Source organism: Macrotis lagotis, chromosome 1 (assembly GCF_037893015.1).
Source record: "Macrotis lagotis isolate mMagLag1 chromosome 1, bilby.v1.9.chrom.fasta, whole genome shotgun sequence".
Taxonomy (NCBI): domain Eukaryota; kingdom Metazoa; phylum Chordata; class Mammalia; order Peramelemorphia; family Peramelidae; genus Macrotis; species Macrotis lagotis.
Genome location: NC_133658.1, coordinates 44,824,518 through 44,851,496, shown reverse-complemented (window position 1 = coordinate 44,851,496; position 26,979 = coordinate 44,824,518). Strand labels below are relative to the sequence as shown.

General features: G+C 40.9%; 2 protein-coding genes and 1 long non-coding RNA gene across 6 annotated transcripts in view; 2 read left to right on the top strand and 1 right to left on the bottom strand.

Annotated features, from left to right (window-relative positions):
• The window catches only part of LOC141497099 (uncharacterized), an 85,013-nt gene that overhangs the window by 39,561 nt on the left and 18,473 nt on the right, over nt 1-26,979 (bottom strand). The gene's annotated exons all lie outside the window — the stretch shown is intronic.
• Nucleotides 1,352-21,500, top strand: TMEM170A (transmembrane protein 170A). 3 transcript variants are annotated; one of them, XM_074199672.1, is made up of 3 exons: nt 1,352-1,420; nt 12,989-13,159; nt 15,760-21,499. In XM_074199672.1, exons 2-3 carry the CDS (start codon nt 12,991-12,993, stop codon nt 15,888-15,890), a joined length of 300 nt encoding a protein of 99 aa, XP_074055773.1. In that variant the 5' UTR covers nt 1,352-1,420; nt 12,989-12,990; the 3' UTR covers nt 15,891-21,499. The 3 variants fall into 3 exon arrangements, with proteins under 3 accessions (XP_074055773.1, XP_074055764.1, XP_074055761.1); XM_074199663.1 differs by lacking the exon at nt 1,352-1,420 and adding an exon at nt 1,430-1,568 and having other exon boundaries at nt 12,989-13,090; nt 15,760-21,500; XM_074199660.1 differs by lacking the exon at nt 1,352-1,420 and adding an exon at nt 1,430-1,568.
• Nucleotides 22,994-26,979, top strand: part of CFDP1 (craniofacial development protein 1) — a 144,167-nt gene continuing 140,181 nt past the window's right edge. The window contains exon 1 of the mRNA XM_074199642.1: nt 22,994-23,154. Within this exon, the coding sequence (XP_074055743.1) occupies nt 23,016-23,154 (139 nt within the window). The 5' untranslated portion in view covers nt 22,994-23,015. The remainder of the gene's footprint in view (nt 23,155-26,979) is intronic.

The following is a 26,979-nucleotide window of genomic DNA, read 5'->3' as shown; positions in this document are numbered from 1 at the left end:
CTTTAAAAATTGAAGGTAATAGACTGATCTTTGTTTAAACTCCACAGCTCTTTCTCTGGATATGGATGGTATTCTCCATCGCAGGTACTCTAAAATTGTCCCTGATGATTGCACTGGTATGAGCAAGTCCATCAAGGTTGATCATCACCCCCATGTTGCTGTTAGGGTGCACAATGTTCTTTTGGCTTTGTTCCTCTTACTCAACATCAGGTCATGCAAGTCTTTCCAGGTTTCTCTAAATCCTGTGCCTCCTGGTTTCTAATAGAACAATAATGTTCCATAACATACATACACCACAATTTGTTCAGCCATTCCCCAACTGATGGACATTCACTTGATTTCCAATTCTTTGCTACCACAAACAGGGCTGCAATAAACATTTTTGTACAAGTGATTTTTTTAATCCTTTTGCATGATCTCTTCAGGGTATAGACCTGCTACCTCTCTTAGGTATTGTTCTTTTTCCTCTCTTTTTTCCCCATTTCTAATTGATTCTTCTTTCACAATATGATTAATAAGGATCTATGTTTAGCAGGGTTATACATGTAGAGCTTTCTATCAAGGGGAGGGGGAGGGAAGGGAGGGAGAAAAATGTAAAACTCGAAACCTGGCAAAAAAGAGACGGTTGAAAATTACCCTTTCAAGAAATTGAAAAAATAAAATATTAAAAAAAACACAAAAGCCCTGCTCTGGGATCCCTTCTAACTCCTTTGATTACTTTGATCACATTTGCCAGGAAGTAATCCATCCCAGAAGTAGCACGTCCACCTGACCATGGTAAACGCTCCTCAGCTTTCCTGTTTTGTTTCGGAAAATCAGAAGACCTTGTGGTTTATCCCCAGGGATGTCTTTCTGTGCCTTCCCAGGCAGGCTGCCGGCCCCACGGGAGGTTGTTTAGGTTTCCAGTGGCCCCTCCCCTGGCAGTGACTGGATAGCCAGAAAAGCACCCAGGAGGATGGGCAGCCGGCTTCCAATGTGAATGACAAAGGGGCTCACGAGAAAACATCCAAGGTGACCCACAATACAGCGAAGCCTAAAAGCACACTCGGACTTTTGGGACGGGCCGGAGGAGCCCCGGCCCCGCGCCGGGGCGTGCAGTTCCCGTTCTGCTCTGTAGAGGGCGCGGCGGAGCAGGGGCGCTTGCAGGGCTAGGGCACCCCGCAGGTATGGGCTGGGCTCTGCTGCCGGGGGCGGGGCTTCCTGCGTCAGAGGCGGGGCGACCAGACGCCACGCCCCGATTCCGCCCGGAGCGTGTGGCCATTGGTGGAGAGCCGCCGCTTAACGACGCCAGTTGGCGGAGGGAGGAAGAGGGCCGGCCCGGGGTGGGGAGGGGCGTGGGTGACGCGGAGGCGGCGGCGGCGGCGGCGAAGGCGGAGGCGGAGGCGGCCCCCTCCCCTCTTCTCGCCGTCCTCTCGTGCAGGTGAATGGCTGCGGGATGGAGAGCGAGGGGAGCGGCGGGAGCGGGGGCTCGGCCGGGCTCCTGCAGCAGATCCTGAGCCTGAAGCTGGTGCCGCGGGTGGGCAACGGGACGCTGTGCCCCAACTCCACCTCCCTCTGCTCCTTTCCAGGTACCGGCCGCGCTGCGCCTGCGCGGGCTCCCCTCCCCGACCCCGCTCACGTGACGGCGGCCGGCCCCGCCCCCGCCCCGGGCGCTCCCCGCCCGGATGACCTTTGACCCGCCGGGACGCCCCCGAGGGTGACCCTTCGCGTCATTTTGGGGGCGGGGGGAGACCCCCCCCCCCGGAGCCGGAGAGCTCGGGCGGGGCGCGCGGCCCGGGGGCAGGCGTGGAGGGGCGCGCGGCCGTAGCCCTCCGGGGAGAGGAGCCCCCGTGTCGGGGTCGTGCCCGCTTTGTAAACAGAACGGAAAGCGGAGCTTGGGGCGCCGGGCCGGACCCCGAATGTCTGCATTCTCAGTTTTGTGTCCGCCGAGAGGGGCGGGGGCGGGGAGCCCCGGGGGGCCGTGGCTGGGACGGGCATTGGTCACCCCCCTGTACGGGGCGTGCGAGCCCCCGGGGGCCCTGATGTTCCCCGACCCAACGCCTGCCACGCCTTCCCACCGGATTCCGTAGTTCCCCAAAAGTGACCACACGGCGCCCGCTCCCAGGCTCTGGAAAGAGACGAATTAAGACTTGCATGTGTATCTAGAGAATCGAGGCGCCGATGGCAACAACACTTCCAGGAGCCCCCACTCGAGCTGGGGAGCTGAGGAAAGGAAAGGCGTTCAGGACGGATCCTCTGCTCCAGCTGTGTCTTAGGAAGGCACAACGATCAGAGGAAGCAATCTAATAAAATCGTTAATAGGTTTGACACGACATTCTAAATATGAATTGGACGTAGCATGACTTGAACACGTGTAAACTTTTTTTTAGAATTTTTGCAAGGCAACGGGGTTAAGTGGCTTGCCCAAGCCCACACAGCTAGGTCATTATGAAGTGTCTGAGGCCGGATTTGAACCCAGGTCCTCCTGATTCCAAGGCCGGTGCTTTATCCGCTGTGCCACCTAGCCGCCCCACGGGTAAACTTCTAAATTCACCTAAGTCCACCCGTGGTGTAGTGGAAAGAAAACAGGTCTTTATGGTGGGGGGGAGTAGCAAGGAGTTCTTGGTTCAAGACCTGCCTCTGATACCATCCTGGCTGAGTGACCTTATACAGGTATTTAAATGATTCTCCAAGCAACTCTTCTTTGTTTAGATTTTTCCATGAGAAGCTTCCCCCAACCCAGGCAATCACCGAACCTGCTAAAGAAGCAGTGATTGTCCCGGTCTGCTTTTGGTACTGAAAAGTAGAATCAGAGGGTTTTCTTCCGTGTGCTTTCTGCCTTAAAAACTATTTCTACCAAGTCATTCTATTGGATTTTGGGTGGTTGTAACTACAGTAAGTGTAGTGATAGCCTTTAAAATTTGATCTTGGTTGAAATTCCAAAATTGACTTCAGTGTAGATTATATCAAGTTTCCTGAATCTCACAGACTTCTCATTTTGGCCCCATTAAAAAGTTAAGTTAGGTTTTACTGTCTACTCAGCATGGAAAGCTTTCATCCTGAATTATATCACTCAGGAAATTACAAATTGATTTTTTTGCTACTTGCATTTATATTTGGCTCCTGGTCTTTAGCTTAACTCGCTTTATACTTACTTTTTTAAAAAAACAAGTGTGATTCCTTCCTCTCACCCAGTACCGCCCTTTGAGTTTATATGGAATGACATTTTATGGTTTCATAGAATATTCACATTTTGTCTTGGAAAGGGCATTCAGTGGCCTTGTAGTCAGTCCCCTACCTGATAGGATTCACACTGAGCTACTAACCACACAAGTGTTCACATAGCCTCAGTTAAGACCTTCAGTGAGGGGGAGCTCACTCCTTTCTGGGACAATCTATTAGCACAGCCAAAGGTGTGCAGTGGATTGAGTGAGTGCCTGGCCTGGAGTCAACAAGACATGAGTACAAATCAAACTTATTAACTGTGATCAAGGATGGGTCACTTAACCATTGTCTACCTCAATTTCCTCATCTGTAAAATGGCTATAATAATAGCATCTACCTCCCAGGTAGTTGGTTGCAGGACAACAGGGTTTGGGGCAGGGTAGGTAGATTTGAGAGTCATTAACATAAAGAGAGTAATTAAATCTATAGGAACCTGAAACCACCAAGTTTAGTATAGTGGGAGAAGAGAAGACAGTTTGGGACAGAACCCTGATGGATATCTACAATTAAAGGGTGTCATCTGGAAAGGATCCTTCAGAGGAGGTAGAATCAGGAGATAGAGGTGTTAACAAAAGAACTATAGAGAGTCCAGGAGAAGAGAGTGATCCACTTTGTCAAAGTCTGCAGAGAGGTTTCAGGGAAGGAGGATGGAGCAAAGGCAACTTAGAGATCATTAATAACTTTAGAGCAAGTAGTGCTAGTGGATTGATCAAGAAGGAAGCCCCATTGTAAGGGAGTGTACAAAGAGAGTGAGAGAAGAGAAGGAAGTAGAGGCCCCTAGTGTGGACTGCCCTTTCATGAATTTAGCTACAAAAGTTAGAAGAGAAATAGGATGATAGTAGCATTAGGGGAGGGTTTTTTCAGTATAGGGGAGACATGAGCATGTTACACAGGGAGATCAATTCAAAATAAATGAAAGAGTGGGGATATCAGAGGGGGCAGTCAGTTGAGACAGGATGGAATGGGATTGTTTGACATAATAGAGGGGTTTCCTTTGGTCAGGAGTAAGGCCACTTCATGTGAGACAAAGAGGAGGGAGCGTTAGAAGGCATCTGAGTGATTGGAGATGAGCAAGTTCATAGAGATTGGCCTGCATTTTTTCTGTAGACTGAGGCAAGGTTCTTAGATGAAAGAGTGGGGGATAAACCTCCCCCCCACAAGGAGGGATGAAAAGGTGTGAACGTACTGTGGATAGTGGGAGGTGTCTTGATGAAGGTGTAGTGGCAGCATCTACCTCCAGACCCTGGCCTGTACACTCTTCCCCTGATTCTTCACCACCTTTGTCCAGGCCCTCATCACATGGCACCTGCATTATTGCACTAGCTTTCTCAACAGTTCTTCCCACTCCAGTTTATCCCCTCACTCAGCTATAAAATTGATTTTCCTCAAGCATAGTTCTGATCACCTCACACACACACATACACTCTCACACGCCCCCCCTCCCCCCCAATTAAGTAATCTCAGTGGCTATGACCTCCTGGATCAAATACAAAATCCCTTTACAGCCTAACCCCTTCCTCCCTTTTTTGTTTTCTTACCCCTTACTCCCCTCTATGGACTCTTTGATCTAGCGACGCTGACCTCTTTGCTGTTCTTTTAACATGCCACTCATTTCCTATCTGCAGCAATTTTGCTGGGTGTCCCTCATGTCTCGAATGCTCCTCCTCCTCATTTCCGCCCCCAGCTTCCCTTACTTTCTTCATGTCTCACCCAAAGGCCCTCCTTTCCTAGTCCTCCTTAATCTTAGTCTCTTCTTTTGAATCTTCCCCCTTCCTGAACTTGTTTGTTCGCCTCTTGTCCTCTCCCATTAGACTCTGAGAGACCCTTGGAAGCAGGGTTGTTTTGTTGCCTTTGTATCCCTAGTGTTGATCACACACAGTCTGACCCTCTTCTCTATATTCTCTTTGATAATGACTAATCTCTTCGGGTTCTTCTCCTGACACTTTGTCCTGGTTTTGACTCATTCTTAGTTTTCTTTATTGAGTATCTACATGTCCAGCTTTCATTCATCTCCTGAGCTCTTGTCCTTTCCACTGATCTGGCTCCTGGACTTTCCAACTTCATGTCTCAGAGGCATCTCAGACTCAGCATGTTCCCAAATAAAATGTTATATTTCCCATCAAACTGGCCTGTCATTTCATCTTTGGAGCCCCCTAAAATCTTTCTCTCTTTCTTCTCATCCATCATTTGACCCAAACAGTCTTGTTGATTCTGCCTCTATGACGTCTATCCTGATATCTCCCTTCCAGGGTGACTCCCTGCAGTATTGAAAATGCTTCTTGCTTAAAGTCTCACTTCTCCAGTCCCTTTTTCCACATGGCTCCAAAATAAATTAATGAAGTCCAGGCCAGACCGTGTTACTCTCTGTTCAAGAATTCTTAGTTGCATTAGCATCACTCAGCCCCCAATATGCCTTTATTAAGTGTCTACTCTGTTCCAAGCACAGCTGCTGTGTGTTGGAGAGAGAAAGACAAATGTAAAATGTACCAACTGCCTTCAAGAGGTCCTTGTTGTATCAGAGGATTTATTTTTTAAATTGTAAAGTACAAATATCTTTTATCATGTAAAACTTCTTATCACCTGGCTTCACTTTTATAGACTTATTTTATAAGATCAAAGGAGATAATATTTGCGTGTTAAAAGAAAGTCACTTGGCATGGTATCTGGTACACACTTGAATACTTCTCTCTCCCTCCCCCCATTACTTCCTCATGTATACACTGAGTCCTCTCCAAATCCCCCTACCTTCTGTTTCCAGTTACCCCATTGTTGTAATGATTGTCCATTGGACTGGAAATGATAGGGCAGTGAGAAACTAGTTCATATGAGATAAAGAAGAAAGCAAAATACAGCTCAAGAGTGCAAATACCTGTTTGATTCCTTTTAGCTCTTACTGTCCAAGATTTAGATTTCTTAGAATTCCTATTGCTTTCAAATCCAATTCTGCAAGCCCCCTAATGTTGTTGATATCAGACATATGAAAACCATTCCATTATATATCCACTTCTACTGATAAGTAATACAAAAGAGATAAAGAAATAAATTTGTAGTTATGGAAAGGTAACAACTCCGAAAGACCTTTTGGAGGAAGCAACCCTTGAGCTAATTGAGGAAGGAAATGATCCCTGGACCTAGAGACTGGACAGCCTGGAACAGCCTATAGGGAGAGCCTCAAGTAGGCAAATTAGACTTTAATAAAAAGTTTACGAAGTGAGTAATGTGATATTAATCTGGAAAGAACATTGGGAGACAGAAATGGAATGACTTTAAGTGTCAAAGAAAGGTGTTTGTAAGAAGCTTATTGTAATATCCAGGCAAGAGGGAAAGATGACTTGAATCTGGGTGTTGTGTCCTGGGAGTAGAGAGGACACACGTGAGGCATATTTTGGAAATGGAGTTGACAAGACTTGGAACTGATGGTGAAGAATGATGGTGTGTACCACACATATAAGGACAAAGTTGGCAAATGGGCTTAGTTTTGCTATCTAGCAGCCATTTGCTAATTTGGAACTGTTATGGGGTGGGGAGAGGTGGTTGCTGAATATGTAGATTTAGAGTCCTCTGGGAGGAGGTGATAGCTGAATCCATGGGGGCTAATGAGCTCAATGAGTGTGTAGAGAGAGAAGTAAAGGTTCAAGGCAGAGCACTGGAACCTACCCCAACATTAGGAGAGTGGACTTGGATGATGGTCCAGCAAAGGAAATTGAGAAACAAGTAGGAGGAAAGCCCAAGGTTAGCAATGTTAAGGAGACAGTATTCTGGGGAGGGAAGAAGTCCAGAAGCATAAGGATTGAGAAAAGACCGTTGGAATTAGTGATTAGGAAAACATTGTAAACTTTGAGAGAACTGTTTCAGTTGGAGAAGGGAGGAGAGAATTGTTAGAAGCCAGATTTCAAGACATTGAGAAGTGATTGAAAGGCAGATGAGCAAATAGGAGTTGGGTATGGAAGAAGTGTAACTTAATGGAATGACAAGGTCAAATGAAGGGTTTTTCTTTGTTTTTTAAGTTAAGGGTTGGATATTTATATCTCTATCATCTATCTATCTATCTATCTATCTATCTATCTATCTATCTATCTATCTATCTAAGAAGCCAGAAAGGATCCTTGTTGAGAGACAGGAGGGAGAGAGAGAGAGAGAGAGAGAGAGAGAGAGAAAGATGGTAGATGGTAACTGGATGGGCAGTGATGGCAGAGAATTGGGCTCAAAGACAAGGATAGAGAGATCAAACTTGCTAGGAATCAGAGGCAAAGGAGGAGAGATTGGAGGATGATGTTGAGGGGATTTAAGGAGTGGAATTAAGGATAGGGAGAACTCAGCATGGAGCTCTATTTTCTTTTTCTTTTTTTTTTTAGGTGTTTTTTTTTTTTTTTGCAAGGCAAATGGAGTTAAGTGGCTTGCCCAAGGCCACGGGGCTAGGTAATTATTAAGTGTCTGAGACAGGATTTGAACCCAGGTACTCCTGACTCCAGGGCCGGTGCTTTATCCACTGCGCCACCTAGCCGCCTCTGGAGCTCTATTTTCTCAATGAATGAGGCTACCACATCTAGAGAGCTGGAGATGTTGTGTTTGGAGCAAATTAGGAATAGAGTATAGAAGTTCAGAGTATTTGAAATAGAGAGTAAGAAGTATAGTAGAGAAGCAGGGAAAACAACAGGAATTTGGTATGATAGGGCAGTGAGAAACCAGTTCACATGAGATAAATAAGAAAGCAAAATACAGCTCAAGAGTGCAAATACCTGGGGCGGCTAGGTGGCGCAGTGGATGGAGCACCAGCCGTGGAGTCAGGAGTACCGGCTTCAGACACTTAATAATTACCTATCTGTGTGGCCTTGGGCAAGCCACTTAACCCCATTGCCTTGAAAAATCTTTAAAAAAGAGTGCAAATACCTGTTTGATTCCTTTTAGCTCTTACTGTCCTAGATTTGATATGTATTGCTTTGTGTGGTGCCTTAGAAAGTGAGCTTCTTGGAGGCAGAGAATATTTAATTTTTACTTTTGTGTCCCTTATACATGTTAGATATTTAACAAATGCTTATTGAATTGAATAAGAAAGAAATGTGAAGTTTAAGGTAGGAAAAAATTTCTTCCAGGGTGAGGGGATGGGAACAAGAGAAGGTTCCTTTTGTGAGGGATCAGAAGAATTTCAACAGGGTAAAGATTGTATAGTTATACATGTACTGTATGTGTTTTGACTAAATTTCTTTCTTTTTTTCTTTTATAGAGAAGGTTCTACTCTGGATAATTTTTGAATGGTAGATTTTGGGCTAGAAGGGTCCTTAGAAACTATTAAGCCAGGGCAGCTAGGTGGCGCAGTGGGTAGAGCACCGGCCCTGGAGTCAGGAGTACCTGGGTTCAAATCAGGCCTCAGACACCTAACTGTGTGGCCTTGGGCAAGCCACTTAACCCCATTGCCTTGAGGGGGAAAAAAGAAACTATTAAACCCCAGCTTTATCTAATGGTTGAAGGAGCTGAGGTGAACCTGGTGAAATGTTTTGGCCTAAATCACCCACATAGTAAGTGTCAGATGTTGAATGTTTGGATTTACTTCTGACTCCAAATCCATCTGAATCATTCAATTCATATTTATTCAGAGACTCTGTTTAGAGGTGACAGCTAGGACATCCAGTTGGAGAATGACTATTGGGTCAATTTGACTTGTGTTCAAAAAAGAGTTCCCAAAGGGCAGTAATATGAAGTGAGGCTGGGTGGGTGGGTGCCTTTCATGAAGGATCTGAAATGCCAAACCAAAGCTTTGTACTTTGTTCTCTAAGCAACAGGGAATCATGGAATGTTACATGGGCAGACCTGTTCCTCAGGAATAGTGGTCATCTGTGTCCCCACACAGATGATTAGAGATGGCAGAAAGAGCAATAAAGTACCTGGAGACCAGTAAAGAAGATAGTGATGAGTAGTTGACCTAGCTTGGTAGCTGTGGGTTACAAAAGTGTTATAGAGTTAGTATAGCTAAGAGTTGGGAACTGATTAGGTTTGAGTAGGAAGAGAGAAGAATAAGGGACAAATCTGAGATCACCAAGTTAGGAATTGACTGTCTTTAAAAAAAAGACTTCATTATACCTGTTTTTTTAAAATATGAATATTCCTTCCAATAGCATATCATACCACCCTACTTTTCTTTAGTTAAAATTTGGTGGAAAAATCATTCCTAATAGTGCTTTTTCACACAAAACTCTTAGTACTAAATCTTATTTTATTCAGCGAGCATATATTTAGCTTCTACTATAAATCCTCAGCTAGGGGCTGAGGATACAAGGCAAAACAAAGCAGCCCCTGACCTTGAAGACCATACATTCTATGATCGGAGAGGGGAAACAACATGTTCATATATATAGTAATTCAAATGTGTACAGAATTCCTGGAACATTATAAACTCTTTGGATCAAGGACACAAGACAGAAATTTTCATTGGGAAAGGGAGGAGCCACCTTATCCTTGGAGACTGAAGCAAAGAAGGCAAGAGGATGGAGAATGATCCTGACAGGATTTGAATTATGTAGCAATCAATAAAGAGCTCTAAAATAAATGGCAAGTTAATGTACAGTAGATTGAAGGGAAATTGCTTAGTTTTACAAAGTGCCTTATGAAATGGGGTTTATTTTTTGTCATTAAGAACCCCATAATAGTTCTATAAATATAAATATATATATATATATATATATATATATACACACACCACACTGTGAGTCTTTTATTTCAAAATAAAATCTTTTTTTCTAGTTGTATTGAATTTAATTTTAAGTCTCAAGTCCTTTTATTTTAAGGTATAAATGCCTCCAAAAAAACCTCAAAACTACCCCAGACTCTACCTTAAAATTTTTTTTAATGATTGTGACTTAGAGAGGAAGTACTTTTAGATGTAATTTTTCTTGTCTGAGTTTAGAGCTAGAAACAGTCTAGATATGATTACTTTTAACCTTACAAATCCTTAATTTTCTTCACTTTTCTCCAATTATGATTCAATCATATTAATAATATGGAGGATTGTTGGCAGGATTTGAAATTCTAATCAGAAGTGATGTTATAGTACTTTTTTTTTTAGGTTTTTTGTAAGTGTCTGAGGTGGATCTGAACTCAGGTCCTCCTGACTCCAGGGCCAGTGCTCTATTCACTGCGCAACCTAGCCATCTCTATTATAGTACTTTTTAGTGGATTTTTCTTCCAGGTGTCTAGTGAGGAAGAAGGTAATAATTATGTTCTATGACTATTTCTTGTTATAAGACCTCTTAATAAATATAAATCACAGTTTTATTTTAATGACTGGATAAAATTCAACTTCTTTGAGAAGGTACAGTGGCTTCCTGATTAAAAATAAATTTATAATCTTTGATATATATGTGTGTATGTATATATATATATATATATATATATATATATGAATCTAATTCTAGTAAAATTGGTTTAAGTATAGGACAAATATTTTAATGACATTAAACTTCCCTTCCCTATTACATTATCCTCTCAGTCCCTCAGGCTCAAAACCTAGGGGTCAGTCTGATTTCCACCAGTCTCTTTCCAAGGCTTGTCTTTCACTTTTGCACCATCTCTCCTGTATGACCCTTCCTCTCCTCTGATGCTGCCATCCCCTGCCATCCATTGCCACAGGCCCTCTCCACTGAACACCTGGATTAATGCAAAATCTTGGAGGTGGGTGGGTCTGCCTCAGGTTGCCCAGCTTCGACCCAGTCTCCATTCAGCCACCAAAGTGATCTTCCTGAAGTGATCATGTCTCATATACACTACCCCCCCCCCGCACATAGGATCAAATGCAAAATGTCCTTTTTGACATTCCATGCTTTATATAACCCTCCTTGTATCCCTCCAGACTTCTTCCCCACCTTCCTCCCCCTTACATCTTTGATCCAGTGAGCCTGGCTTCCTGCCTCTTCTATAGGTCAAACCCTCTCTTGGCTGCAGGCATTTTCTCTTGACAATTGTCCAGGTCTGGAATGCTTTACCTTCTCACACCCCTTGTATCTCAACTAAAATCTCACTTTTTACAGGAACCTTTTCTCAACTCCTCTTGATTCTGATCCCTTGCCTCTATTAATTATTTCCTCTATATACAGTGTATTACTTGCTTTGTAACTATTTGCCACATATTTTCTCCTCCATTAGACTGTGAGCTCCTTGACTCCCATTACTTACTAAGTATATTGTCTGGTACAAGGTAGATACTTAATAAATATTGATTGATTGATTGCTATTAATCAGTTGATTTTACATTAAGTAGTTCTTCCTTCCCACCATTTTGTTTCAGCCTTGGCCAGAAAGGCACTGACTTTGAGGGGCTTGAATCAATCTTTCCTTCCCAGAGGAGAGGCAACCTGGTGTGTGGGGTGCATGGAAAGGCGACTGTGGCATCATTTTGGCTGTCTAATCTGGGCAAATCAGTGAACCTCTTAGTCCTCTCAGGCTGCTCTCTGAACAGCTGCATGGACACTGTCAAAGCCATAAACACATAAAAAAAGCCAAAATCACAGTCAAAGCCAACAATAAGAGTAAATAGTTCTTTTTCCCCCTATATTTTCTTTTTTAAAAAATGTAATAAAACGAATGCATATTATTTGGCATTGTCCTCTAGGTATTCTTTGGTCTTGTAATGTGGGTTTCCTTGCTATTTCTTTCCTAGGTCACTCCATGTCTAGCCCCAGGGCCTCCTCTCTGACTTCCTTCTTTCCCTTCTCTCCATTACTGTACTCTATCTACTTCCTCACCTACACCTTTTGTATTCTTTTAAGACCCAGTACATCAAGACAGTCCTGTAGTTCCAGACCCCCCCAGAACACCCCTCATGCTAGTGTCCCACTTCCCAAACTACTTGAAATTCATTTTGAGATTGTTCTGTGAAAGCTTATTTCTGTACGTATTGCCTCCCTATTAGAATGTGATTTTGTTGAGGGTAGACCTTGCTTCTTCTGTCTTTGTACCCACATTGCTCTTATCACCATACCTGGCCCCTAGTTGTTGCTCCATACATGTGCATTGATTGTCTATCATAGCAGTGGGGAACCTTTTTTTCTGCCAAGAGCCATTTGGATATTTATAACATCATTCTCAGGCTATATTTGGTCAAACATTTAATTCATTCACCTTAATAAACTCCTAGGCTTATTGAATTTCGAGTCTCCACCTGTGGTTGCCTTGGCAATGCCAGACCAGTATGGTCTTTGGACTGTATGGTTCCTCCCTCACCTCTTTGCTGAGATAGGAAGGAAACAAACATGTGTTTATTAAGTTTCTACTGTTTTTATTAAGTTTCTACTGCGTGTCAAGAAGAAACAGGGAGATGAGAAAACGAACCAATCCTTAATGAAGTTTGGGAAAATCAAGGCTTATTGAATTTATGGACAGGGATTTTAAAACGAACTGCATTATTTTACCCAAAAAAAGATTTCTGATTTTTCAAAAGGCAAATTGTTTTTGAAGCCCTGAATCCAGATTTCTTAGTTTTTGCCTCACACAGCCTGCATGGCCGGCCCACTGTGGTGCAGAATTTGGAATTGAGGGGCTTCCATTGGACCCTTCACTCTGGGAAGTGGATATATTTCTCAAATGGAACCAGATTTGGAGTTGACTCTTTTCCGAGGTTTGAGCTGGTGACACCTCATTAAGTGAAGCAGGACTTTTATATACTTAGTGGATGCATGCAAACACTGCTGCATTGAAATGATTTTCAAATTTGGATTTGGGGCTTTATAAGACTATTTTTTTTCAGTGATAATAGAGAGAAACTCAACTTCAGACTTATAATTTTCCACTCTAGAAATGTGGTATGGTGTGTTCCTGTGGGCACTGGTGTCTTCTCTCTCCTTCCACGTCCCTGCTGGATTATTGGCACTGTTCACCCTCAGGCATCACAAATATGGTAGGTTCATGTCTGTAGGCATCCTGTTGATGGGCATCGTGGGACCAATTACTGCTGGAATCTTGACAAGTATGTTAGATATTAAAAAATATTGGTTGAACAAATTTGATATGTCTAATCAACTAACTTGAAGGATCATTTTAGAAAAAATTGCTTTTAGTGGGACTAGTAAAAAGAATAAAATTTAAAGAGATTCCCTTTGTCTTCACTGCAATGAATTTTTTCTGAAAGTTCTCCCTCACTCTTAAAGGCCTTTTGGAAAGGGAAACTCCCCTCCCCCCAACATATTTTAATAGGAGTCATCACTTTTTTCTATTCCAGTTAGTTACTTTTTCTGTATTGACTTGCCTTCTGGCATGGGAAAAGGAATAAGTATATAATGTCTGCCATGTGCCAGGCAGAGCTAAGTGCTTTTTACAATGAATATTTCTCTTGACCCTCACCATAATCCCAAGAGACAGGTTCTATTATTCCCAGTTTACAGTTGAAGAAACCGAGGCAAAAACTAGTTGCTCAGGGTCACAAACTAGGAAATGCCTGGAACTAGATTGAAACCCCAGTCTTCCTGACTCCAGGTCCAGTGCTCTACCCACTGGGCCACCAGTTGAGTACTCTGTGCATTGAATAAAAATTAATTCTACATATTGTCCTGTAGCTGAAAGAAATTTTAGGAATGGAAGGCTAATTACAAAGTTATTACTCTCCACCCAATTCAAAGATTTCTGTTTCTGAGGGTGGTGGAGGTTTTGGTTTTGGGTGTTTCTTAGGAAATAATTTCATTAGGAACATTCATCTTTTAAATTTAACTTGCCATTTGTGGATATTCCTTTTAAAAGGAAGCCTATTGAAATGGAAAGATTATTGACTTTTGTGCAAGAAGACACTGGTCCAAGTCTAAGATCTCTCCTTTTCAAGCTGTGTGTCCTTGGCAGGCAACTTACCATGGCAGAGTATCTATATCCTTGTCCTAAAAATAGATGTATTAATTTTACTCTCTCACAATATTTTTGTGAGGATTGGGTGAGATAATGTACATGAGAGTCTGTTGAAATGGTAAGTACTTTGGATGTGTGAGTCAGTCTGACAGCCACAAGGGTGAGAATGCCAGACTGGGAGCTGGGAAGACCTGGGGGGAATCCTGTTTCTGACAAGGAGGTCTTGACCTGGAGGCCTGGGACCTCTATGGGCCACAGTTGTCTCACCTTTTAATGAGGCCTTGCCTTCCAGTTCTAAATCTAGGATCCAAGACGACTGATAATAGGACTAAGTACCATTATGCAGAGTCATGGCACAAATTTAATTTCCCAAGCAAAGCAAGGCCTTGGCCAGTCTTTTCCCTCCTTCACCAGCAACAACCTAGCCATTTACAGTGAGTGGGGTGCTTTTTTCTTTCATGAATCCTCAAACAGTGAACAAGTTTCTTGTGGTAGTTATGCATATGCCAGACCCCTGAAGACTAATGTTAGATCAGCTGGTCTTCTCCCCTCCATATCATGAATGTTTGATTCTCTCTTGCCCAGCGGAGAAAAGTCTCCAGTGAGAGATTCAAGAGGCTTGAATCTGTTTCCACCTTATTTTTCTAGCCTCATTTGGAGACTCAAAGACTTTGAATTGGAAGACACCCCAAAAGCTGGCCCAATACTTTTTTAATTTTTCCCAATTATATGTATAGTTTTCAACATTCATTTTTAGTAAGATTTTGAGTTCCACATTTTTCTACCTCCTTGTCTTCCCTACCCAGTCCTCTTGACAATGAGTTATCTGATCTAGCTAATATCTTTCTTGATATGATTCTCCTGTATAGCATCTTCCAAGTACATGTAAACCCCCTTTCATGACTAAACCCATATTGAACTTTCAGTTTCTATTTTCTTGTAATACTTATTAACTGTACCATTCATCTTAGCACTTAATCATCTAATTGTCTGAATGGATTCTTGAGTTTGTACCATTATTTCAGGTTTTTTTGTTTGTTTTTTTAGACTGTACCATTATTTCAATTGGATTCTAAGTTCTTTGTGAGCAGAAACAATGATTTATATTTGTAGAGTGCCTTGTACATAGTAGATAATCATAACTATTTTATGAATGGACAAATTGGGGCCAGGACAATTCTAACTATGTGAACCCCATTCCTCTTGGTGTTTAATGGGACCATTAGAAAAGGGAGATAGAAAAGAAAATCTACATAAGTCAAGTTGTCTGCAACAACTCCATGTGAGTGGAGATTTTCTTGCATTCTTCAAGATATTGCAAGGATTTAATGGAAAAATAAAGGTGGGTGGGGAGAGAAACCCTTCCTGAAAAAGTAAAGAATCCCTATCTTCAATAAAACTTTTTAGGCTTCTTTAGGCTTCTGCCTAAGAGGCATGGAAATACGAGCTAAGCTGTTCTATGCTTCTGACTTGAAGCCATGTTTAAATCACAGCCAAATTTGGTTTCAAGAAGCTTTCTAAAAAAATCTAAAGTTAGTGAAATCATGTGCTTAGTAATTAAAACATTGCTGACTGATCAGATAGGGGAAGGAATGGCAAAGAAAGGCATCTTTACAAAATTTACTCTTTTGTATGCAAAAAAATTAAAATTTGAATTATAGAGTAATATTTCAGATCCTGTCTGCCCTTCTTGAATTAACCTTTATTTTTCCTCATTCTTGCATTTTTACACAGGTGCAGCCATTGCTGGAGTTTACCGAGCTGCTGGCAAAGAAATGATCCCTTTTGAAGCTCTCACCCTAGGTGTTGGGCAGACATTTTGTGTAGTGGTGGTTTCCTTTTTACGGATTTTAGCAACTCTATAGCATCTGCTTACAAACCATAAAAAGAGGATTTCAGAATATTTATTAAGGAATGACAGTGCTAAAAGTGGTCATTTATTTAAAGTTTTCCAAATGGAAACAGCTTGAATGTGTGAAGGCCTGTTGTCTTGGTCTTTTCTTAAATTTGAAGATGGAGGGAGCTCCAGGAGCCAAAGACCTTTTTGGTGATGTTTGGATTTCTTAATTAAAAAAATCCTAGAGTTCATCAGCTTTCCTCTTCGAAGAAATGTCAACCATTGGAGCTCTATTGTAATACCAACCTACCCAGCAGTGTGTTTGGATTGGTCATCTCTTGTGCCAGTATTCTCTAGGACCTATAAGCATTGAATGTTTTTAGAAGATTTACACAAAAATCTATGCTCAGAGGCTGACGTCTGAGGGGATTAGACTTTATCGAATTTAGTTTTTCCAACTTTTATTTTGTCACATTTTTGTGACAGTTATGTGCCAAGTAGGTTTTTGTTTGAGGATTACAACTGAGAACAAATATGGTGAAATATTGTAGAAGGGGAAATCTATGGAAAATGTGACAATAGGAATAGAATTTGTTCCACTATTTAAAGGGAAAAAAGTAACAACTACTGAATGATGATAATAAATGAGTTAAGTATTTTGACCTCTATTTAACACTTTATAATGAGCTAAAGAGAACTTCTAAGATTTTTTTAATGTGAAAATGCAGTTTTGTATTATCAAAATATGCTTGCTAATTCAGACTTTTTTTCTGATTATATGTGTCATCTGCATCTTCTCATTCTGTCGGATTTATTTGATTTTATTGACTGAAAATTTTTTAGCTTGACTAGTCAAATGCACTTTAGTCATTAAAGGGGATTCTTCTCCAGGTCTACTCTCAAGGAATCTTATTCTAAATGAGCCGCTCCTTATGAGATCTTGACTTGGAGAAGTTCTGTTTGAAATAAGGCTGGTGTGCTCTTGATTGTTAATGTAAAAACATTACCAGTCAGATCAGAGCTCTTTTATTCCAGAAAGTGCCTAAAGTTAATTCTACTTTATTTTTCTTCTTTTTCTCACATTCTGCCCTTTAAATTAAGATCTCAGAATTCCTTCAAGAAAACTTATGTTTTACTATGCCAGGAATAAACCTTAGAGTTATTTTAGCTAAGTTTTTGTCCTTATTATTGTTTGTTCATTAGATGTAAATTTGAGATTCATTTTCAGTCACTATAGGCCTGAAAACTGTGACCTTAATTAAAGGTGAGAGGATTAATTATGGGATTTATTGAAATTATATCCAGGTTGATCTTTACTACTTAATTTGTCATAGCATAGAATGAAGTTAATTTTAGACTCTTTCAATTTGATTCTGGAATAATTTAAATTGCATAACCAAATCTTGATCCTTAAATGAAAAAATTTAAATTTAGGGTGTTATTATCATTTTTTATTATTATTATTACAAATAATACTGCACACTAATATATATATATGGTAATAGGCATTGTTTAAAAAGACATAGTTATGCCTCTAATACTGATAGATAACACTAATCTATTAAGAGAACTATACAGAAAAATCATGAAAGAATTCTACACAGAATAAAACCTAATTTATCACTAACAGAACACTTAGTCAAATCATAAATGCCCTGTACTTGGGAGAAGTGAAAACAAGTAGTGTTCTAATTCCACAATTTTAAATTCCCCAACACGATTTATAGCCATTACCAAAATCTTGTGGTAGGCAATGTTATTTAGTAGGCAAAATTTCCCACATAACTTTCCCCAAAATTACTGTATTGCACTGAGAGAATGATTGTCTTAGAGACCACTTAGGCTTTTGTTTAGCTTCACTGAAGGGAAAAGCAAGGTGGCATATTTAAATTTAATTTAAGGAACCATCCCCAAGTCTCAGATATACATAATTTTTGGTGGTGGTGGGGCCCTTCTGGAAATTGTTGAAACTTTTCTACTCAGTTTTAGACAGAAGTTGCCATGTAACAGATGCCATTCAGGTAGGAACCTTGTTAGACCCTAGCTTTGAAAAATTTCAGTGAACCTTGGGATGGACGTGAGTGGTGAATAGTAGCCATTTTCTTATATTCAGCTGAAAAGGTTCTCAAGCTTCTGAATGTGATTTTTTTCATTTCCTATGCCAATATAGTTAGTATCTATGTTATAATGTAAGTTTGTTTATGTTTAAACTGAGCCGAAGTGTTGCCTTTAAGGTTTTGAATCAGGATTGAAGGTTTTGAATCAGGATTGAATCCCAGATTTTCTTCATATAATCAATCAATTACTAGTTTGGGCCTTAGAAGTTGAGGTGACTATAGACCTTAAGCCAAAAAAAAGCTATCAGGACTACTTTGTGTTGAACAGACTCCAACTATATTACTCTCAAAATCATTTTGTCCTAAGATTGGGCCTACCTTATTTCTTACTACACTGCTGATATTGGCATTAAAAAAGAATATTTTTATCATTATTCTAATACTTCAATGGATCTGTGATGTTAAAAGATGTAGGTTTTACATCCAGTGATATAGATTGCAGACCATCTATGCCATTCATCCTGTGGGACACTTGACCACGACTTCTTGTAAATCCTCCCTCAGGCAGTTGACCCAGTATGCTTGGGGCCTTCCTTTAACATAAAGATATTTAATGTTTAGGCTTTTTTTTCTCAAAGAACTTTTTTGGTGGGATACATTAGTCCATTTCGGGGAACTTGCAAAAATACTCATAGCTGTGTTAGAGCATATTGGACTCATCTAATAGGGTGTTTAGACATCATTTTAATTCTGTTCCATAGGATACATCCATGACAGTTCTGTCCAAAGGCAGATATATACATATATATGTATATGCGTGTGTGCATATTATATGTATATATTACTGTAATTACTGTTATAGTTCTGGGATTTAGTTGTTTGAACCAAAGCACAAAGAATAAGGCATCTGGGAAGGCCTCCTACTTTCCATCTGCTCCCATTTTTTTTTTTTTTTTTTTGGTTCAGCTGCTCTTTTATCAGCATATAGCATATGTGTCCTCAGATTACTAGATATTCAGTGTTCATGTGGTCGGTCCCAATATATGATAATGCTCTTTTTTGAATGGTTTATGAATTCTGTGTATAGATTTTCTGTGAAATATGTGTAGCTTGAATTAAATTTTCAGGGAGCAACTATTTATGTAAAGATAAACATGAAACATGTATATTTTATTCTATTATCAGATATGCAGTTATTTAGGTAAAGAAACTGATGTTTGTCTTAAACACTTTTATTGTGTGGTTTTTGGAACTGTTTATTTCCTCCCTGAAACTGAATTTCCTAAGGACAGATAATAATTCCCTGTTTAATTCCATGTCAAAAAGATGATAAAACCAATGTTGTGCCTCTTCCTTGGATTTTTTTCCCCCTCAAAAACCACCAAAGCTGATCTTTCATGTCCTTAATGTGGCACTTAATTGTTGAAAACAAGTTTTCATGGAAATGTTTCTAAATGTAAAAAAAAATGAATTTTGGAGTAAAGAAGGTTATAGGGTCAAAACATCTTTATTCTGGGATCATCAGTATAGCCTTCTACTATTTTTTTTTAGCACCAAAAGTCCAACCTTTTATGAAATGTGGAGCCAGTGAGATAAGTTTTGTTCATGCATTGAATTACTACCTTCTATATTTTTCTCTTATGTTTAAATTTATTCATCCTTCAAGCTTTTAAAAACTTTTCAGTCAAATCTTACAATTGCTGTATTTAAGTTATAATCTTATGTTATAAAGCCTAATTAAGAACAAAACACCAAGGAACAGTTTTGTTGAATGTAAGCACTGGTGCCATTAACTGTCCACATTCAGAAGGCTCTTCACCCTTGTGCACACACTGTGTATGTTGGTTGTAACTCAAATCAGTTTACCCTTTTGTATTAAGATTATTTCACCAACTGCTACAGTCAATAAGATCAAATCTTTGTATGAGAGAAAACTGAAATTTTATTTTTCTACTGACATTTCTAATGCTGGTGTCAACGTTTACCAATAAAAAATAATTACCTTATTTCTGGATGGAGTGTAATTTCTTTGATGCAGACTGTACCCCATTCAATGTTTTTAAAATTGTTACAAGGTGATCGGTGCAGATTTCGCCCCAGAAAATGACTAATAGTTTTTCTACTTCACTTAAAAGATTTTTTTTTTGTCACCCTTATACTACTGTATTGTATTTTCTATCTCTGTAAGTGAATTTCTTGGTTTTTTAGCTATTGTTCAAAGATGTGATTGTATACTAAATACTAACACTTTCATGTTAACACTTGTCATTTGGCCATCACATAAGATTTGTTTTAGCAGTATTCTTAGTAGTGAGATAAACCGCTGGGTATATAAGGAGTCACTGTTGGAATGGAGATGTCTACAAATGGAAACTTTCATAAATCCCATTTCTCTGAGGCTGCTCTCCCTCCAAGAATACACTTAACTACTAGCCAGGATGTAAATGGAAATATATATATTCCTGAATTTTTCAATTGGATTGATTTGGAAGTAATTTACAACATAGGCCACCTAAAATGGGTATAAAAAATCTGCAGAGATGGTTTATTCATTTTAGACCTTAAAGCTTTGAAGAGCACTTTACTTGACATTATTTCAGTTGAGCCTTATAAGCCTATGAAGTTGTTATTCTCATCTAACAGAAAAGGAACTGGAAAAGTCAGAGAGATTAAACAACTTAAACTCACTTTGTTTTTTCCAGTTAGAAAATTCTTTTTGCTACTATTGGCTCTTGCTAAGTAGAACAGTGGGATTCAGTTTTGAATTCAGGAGGACTTAAGTTCAAATCTGGCCTCAAACTAGTGTGTTCTTGGATAAGTCACTTGACCCTGTTTACTTTAGTTTCCTCATCTGTAGAATGAGCTGGGGAAATGACCAGCCACTCCACTATCTTTGTCAAGAAAACTTCAAATGGGATCTTGGGCTACCTGACCCTATTAGAACATAACCTGAGGACAGGAGCTGTCTTTGTTATTTCCAATACTTAAAGCACTTCCCAGCACATAATAAGCACTTAATATTTTTTCATGGATCAAAAGGATCTAAGACTTTGAGGTCATTTCCAGAGGAGTCACTGGCATTGCCCAGGATCACACAACTAAGTGAGGCAGATTCAAATGCTTCTGATTCCAATATTTTCCCACATTGCCTCTCACACCATTTAGATTTGGGAGAGAATTTAGAAGCTGTAGAGTCCAGTTCCATTTTATAGATGAAACTGAGGTCCAGAATATGAACCCAAGTTCAGTAATCCAAAACCCTCACTCTATCCCTTATGTACCAGAACACATTTAACAATATTTTTAAAATGTTTCAGCAGAAACTGACCTTTCCTGACATTAAGAAATAAATGTACTCCTATCCCATTTTTTTTTAATACTGGTAAATTTGAGGAAGTTAAGAAGATGGAAAACTGTCATTTTTGACATCAACAAATGGTGATAAAATAATTGTCTGCCAGCTAAATAATGCAAGGAAGGTATCAAGGAATATAGAGTATGTGAGATGTAAACAGGTCTTAATTCTCTTTACAACCTAGTTGGGATATAGGACATAGGGAATAGGGAAGATAGGGAATTCAAAAAGTAATGTGTTGCAGATCCTTTCTGGGGAGGGGGAGGGCTGCTCCATGTAGTTGCAAAAGGCTTCCTAAGAATATAGTACCAAGAAATAAATATCAATAAAAAAAAGTATTTCCAGGTATAAAACATGGTATGTAATATAGTATTTTGAAAACAAAGGATACTTTTTTTCTCAATCTTAAAAGATAATTTGCAGGGACAGTCAAGTTGCCAAGCATTTTTAAATCTATTATTCCAATGGCATGCAAAGATAGTTTTCAATATTCATTTTTGGGGAAGATTTTCAGTTCCATATTTTTCTCCTTCCCTCCTTTCCCTCTCCCCTCCCCTTGAAAGCCTGTAATCTGATACAGGTTATACATGTTTAAGTAACTATGTTAAACATTTCCACAGTCATCAGTGAACAAGCATTTAGTTTTTTAATTATTCCACGACATGTAGAGTTTCCAATATTCATTTTTTAATATTATTATTATTATTTTTAGGTTTTTTTGCAAGGTAAATGGGGTTAAGTGCCCCAAGGCCACACAGCTAGGTAAATTATTACAGGTCTGAGGCCCCATTTGAACTCAGGTACTCCTGACTCCTGGGCCGGTGCTCTATCCACTGTGTCACCTAGCCACCCCCAATATCCATTTTTTTAATAAGATTTTTGAGTCCCATTTTTCCCCTCTCCCTCCTTCTCTCCTCCCCCTGACAATGTGGAACCTGAAATAGGTTATACACGTATTAGTAACTATGTTAAGCAAATTTCCGTTTTAGTCGACTAACATTTATCAAGCCTGTGCAGGAGATACAAGGAAAGGTAAAAAAATCCAGCCTATAAGGGGGAGACAATGTACAAATAACAAGATATGAAATGTAAAAGTAAAAAAAAATGTAAAAACAAAGTAATCTGAGGGGAAGAGGGAGGAAAGGCTACATCAAGGAAGTTCGCCTTTATATTTTGTTTTTCTTCCCTAAGGATATGATTTCTCTATCACCACATTCAATTTATCAAAGTATCCAGGGAAACAATGCCTTCGGGGGTGGGGGAGGGAAGCAAGATTAGGGGGGAAATTGGAAAATTTGAACTAAATAAATTAAAAACCAAGTCCTCGTGAGGTGGCTGGGACTTGGGGGGCTGGCCAGGGAAAGGCACAGGGTGGGCTCCGCCACATCGCTTTGAAATCTGCACTCGATTATACACGCCCAGGGGTCACAGTCGGGCCCGGGGGGTGGGGGGCACCCTCCCATCGGAGACCCCCACCAACCTGGGCGCTCCCGAGGAGGCGGGGCAGCTAGCGGACCTGGGCCGCGTGGCTCGGGGCGGAGGCTCCGGTACGCGACCCCTCCTCCGCCCCGCTTCCCTCGCCTAGGGCCCAAGGGGAGCTTGTGGCGGCTCCCCAGGCGAAGGCCCGCCCCCCCGGGCCCACCTCCCGACTTCCGCCTCCGGAAGTGACGCGTGTGGCGCGCTGCCCGCGCACGCGCAGAGGCCGCCCAGCCGCTCTAGCCACGCGCTTCCCCCTCTCTCTATGGTTCCTCCCTCGGGATTCGCCTGTCGGTGGAGGCGCCTTCGGTCTCGCGGGCAGGTTCCAGGTTGCGACGCCATGGACGGTTACGACTCGGAGGATTTCTCGTCATCCGAGGAAGACGAAGACTACGTGCCCTCTGGTGAGGGATTGCCGCCGGTCCGCTCGCGACCCGAGGAGAGAAAGAGCCGCGGCGCGGCCCGGCCCGGCCCGGCCCCGCCCCCTCGGGCTCAGCCTCCCTCGCCGCCTCCCCTCCCCTCCCCGCGCACGCGCCTCCCTCCGCGCACGCGCGACCCGCCCCTCCACGCTCCCGACCCCTGCGCGCGCTCATCTCTTTCAGCGGCGTCTCCATGGAGACGGAGGCGGGAGCCCGGCCCGGGGCGGCGGGAGGCCCGCGGGCAGCATCCTGGGCAGGGCCGAGGCCCTCCCCTCCCCCATCCATCCATCCATCCATCCATCCATTCATTCATTCATTCATTCATTCATTCCTTCGATGCAGGAATTCCCGGAGCGGCGCAACGACACGAAAAAGACTGGAATTTAAGGGCTCGACTCGGACAATTCTTTTTTAAATCCAGAAAGCCAAGAAAATAGAGGAAAACGCTTTTTAAAGTAAACTTGATAGTAACATTCTGGCAGACAGCACCGGGGCCTTTTGGTATTAAAGAAAGATCATAGATTCTTAGAGCTGGAAAAGGCAACTCAACACCAGCCCGCCATGGGTACAGTTAGGGGCCGCCAGCTGGCAGTGGATAGAGCACCGGCCCTGGAGTCAGGAGGACCTCAGACACTTAATAATGACCTAACTGTGTGGCCTTGGGCAAGCCACTTAACCCCATTGCCTTGCAAAAACTAAAAAAAAAAAACCGCCTTGTCATACAGTTAATAAATCAAGTGCTGGACACTGCCCTGAATTAAGAAAACACAGGCCCACGAAATTAGAAGAATGTACCACATGATAGTGTTATGATTACTATTGTTATTATTGCCACTTAATGAGCAGAGCGGCAACTTCAGTTAAGATAAGCATTTATTCTAATTTACATTCTGCCGGGGAGGAGGAGAACATGGGTACAGAGAAGGAAATAGGAGACGGGAATTGGGGGGGGATGCCTCCTGCCTTGGGACTTGGATTACGCTTTAAAACTAGAGAGAACCTCAAGAAAGTTCTGTAGGCTGAGGGGAGGAGATAGAATGACATAGATGGTTATTTAAACCCAGCTCTTTTATCTCTATCCAGTGTTCCTTTCATTATGTTCTGCTCTCCAAGGGGAACAGGGGAGTTTGATGGAAAGGACAATAATTAGCATAAATAAGATTTAATGGCTACAGAGACTATTTAGCAAACCCCATCATTTTGTAACGTGAGGAAACTGAGAATCCAAGTAACTTGTATTAATAAGTCAGCAGAGGCTGGATTCAAGTCTTAGTTTTGGAGAGCCACTACTTTCTACTGTTTCACAAAGGAATCTTGTATATGTGTATATGGAAAGCCTTTTAAACTAAGTTTTGCAATCTGACGCTTCCTTGGTCAACACATAATTAATACAATGATATCTTGCATTCTTTACATCATCAGGCAGTTCTGTGATAAAGACAGGATCTGCTGTGGAATACTATTGATTAAAACTGGTTATATTTACTGCTGGTACTCTCCCTCAGTGTTATTCTCAAAAAATGATGTAGATGAAAAGTTGTCATATAGATGGACAAATGTTGATGTTCTATTGATGGTCTTGTCTGGATATCTTGTGAATCAATCCCTTAGTATTCTTACAATTGCTGAAGAAGACTTCAAATGGCTTGCCCTGATCAGAAAGGGTGCCATGCTCCAGGAGCAAGGCAGAATGGAAGTAACTCAAAGGAAACATCCCAGGTGTTCCCATTGATGTTTGTGGCAGAACATTTGGAGCTCACCTTGCTCTGATCAGCCATATTTGGAAGCACTGTCTCTAACATGGTAATGTCATTTTGGCCTTCAGTGACCAAGGACAAGAACCCACCATAATTACAATAGGCTTCCTCTAATAGATTTTTCCTCTGCATATATTTGGTCTAATTCAGTTGCTGTTCAGACAGTTATTAAGTGCCTACTATGTGGCAGAGTCTGTTCTAGGTGCTGGGTAGCCAAAGATTAAAAAAAGAAACTATCTACATTTTTTTTTTTAGATTTTTGCAAGGCAAACGGGGTTAAGTGGCTTGCCCAAGGCCACACAGCTAGGTAATTATTAAGTGTCTGAGACCGGATTTGAACCCAAGTACACCTGACTCCAAGGCCGGTGCTTTATCCACTACACCACCTAGCCACCCCTATTCCTACCCTTTCTTTCAGTACATCTGAAACTGTGATATAATCCAAATATGGTGTCTCTACTATGTTATAAAAATCTTTACAGATCTTACCTATCTTTGTTTCGTTTTTCTCTTTCCAATTTCATCCTAACTCACCCTCAGGATGATTTTACTTTTCTCACCAATTCTATGTTAATTTACCTGTTTTACTATAACTTCTTCAACAATAATAATTTTCCTTTTTTTCTCCTTGGTTTTATTTGCCTATCTATCTCTATGTTTTATTTTTATTTGGCTAGAACCTCAGAGTTACTTGAATGTGCATTTCTCTAATTGCTAATTATTTGGAGCATTTTTTCATCTGTAGATAGCTTGGATTTCTTTTCAAAACTATTTTTTGTCTTTTGATCATTTATTTATTAGAAATGGTGTGTTTACATACATATATGCTGAGATATATGTATATATGTATCTATAGATGTGTTTTTATGTATATGTATCTGTAGCATATATATGTATATATGTCCCATCAGTTCCTTTTATATCTTGAATACGAGATTTTATCAGAGAAACTTGATTAAAAAAGACTTTTTCTCAGTTGACCAACTCCTTTCTAACTTAAATGAATTCATTTTGAACAAGAAAAATTAGAAAAATGGGATAATGTGCTGGAATTTTGGTGATGCAACTAAAGCAGTCCTTAAGGGAAATTTATATATCTAAACATCAGATATGAAGGAGAGAAAAACAATGAATTGGGAATGGTATTAAAAAGATAAAATTGAGGGGTGGCTAGGTAGCGTAGTAGATAAAGCACCGTCCTTGGAGTCAGGAGTACCAGGGTTCAAATGTGGTCTCAGACACTTAATAATTACCTAGCTGGCCTTGGGCAAGCCACTTAACCCCATTTGCCTTGCAAAAACCTAAAAAAAAAGATAAAAATTGGAAAATAAAACCAAAAAACTTCAGATAAACATTAAAATAGAAAATCTAAAAATCAAAGAAGAAATTAACAATTGAAAGCAAAAACACCCCCCCCACATGAATCAGCAAATAAAATTTGGTTCCACTTTTTGAAAAACCTGTAGGCAAACTATTAGCTATTCTCATCTAGTTTTATGTCTTGGCTGTTCCTATATACTTTTTTGTTGTTGTTATTGGCATCTTTATTTATTTTTCAAGTCTTTGTGAATTGGGACTTTGTCTCAGACTCTGTTCAATTTTGGTTGGGATGGTGGGACCTTGATTGGTTTTCATTCTATATTATCTAAGGTCCTACTACTACTTTTGGAGTATTTAGTTCTTTGAGGTCTTCAGTAAGATAGATGCATATATTTTATGCCGTAGCTAGAGCGATCTAGTATGCAATCTGCTTGCTGATCTCCAGGCTGACTTTTCCCAGTTTCAGGTCTGAGTGATCTAGCCACAGGCTCATGTAAACAGCTGCTGCCCATCCCTGTCAGGACATTTAAGGCTCCAGTGGATTAGAGGAGACCACCGTAGACTTGCCTTGACTCTGTTAGACATGTGTAGGCTCAACCCATTCCTGTACTGAAAAGGCTCCATATCCACAGTCGGGCATCCAGGCTTCCCTCCATCTGCATGCCACCTGCCTGGCTCCTTCTCTAGTGCCAGCAGGTCTCTGGTTTTCTCCTTTGCCATCTTGGGCTGGAAA

Coding starts and splice junctions, on each gene's coding strand:
- TMEM170A (XM_074199660.1), top strand. CDS start 1,436: ATGGAGAGCGAGGGGAGCGGCGGGAGCGGGGGCTCGGCCGGGCTCCTG. Junction 1,569..12,988: donor CTCCCTCTGCTCCTTTCCAG/GTACCGGCCGCG, acceptor TTTCCACTCTAG/AAATGTGGTATGGTGTGTTC. Junction 13,160..15,759: donor TACTGCTGGAATCTTGACAA/GTATGTTAGATA, acceptor ATTTTTACACAG/GTGCAGCCATTGCTGGAGTT.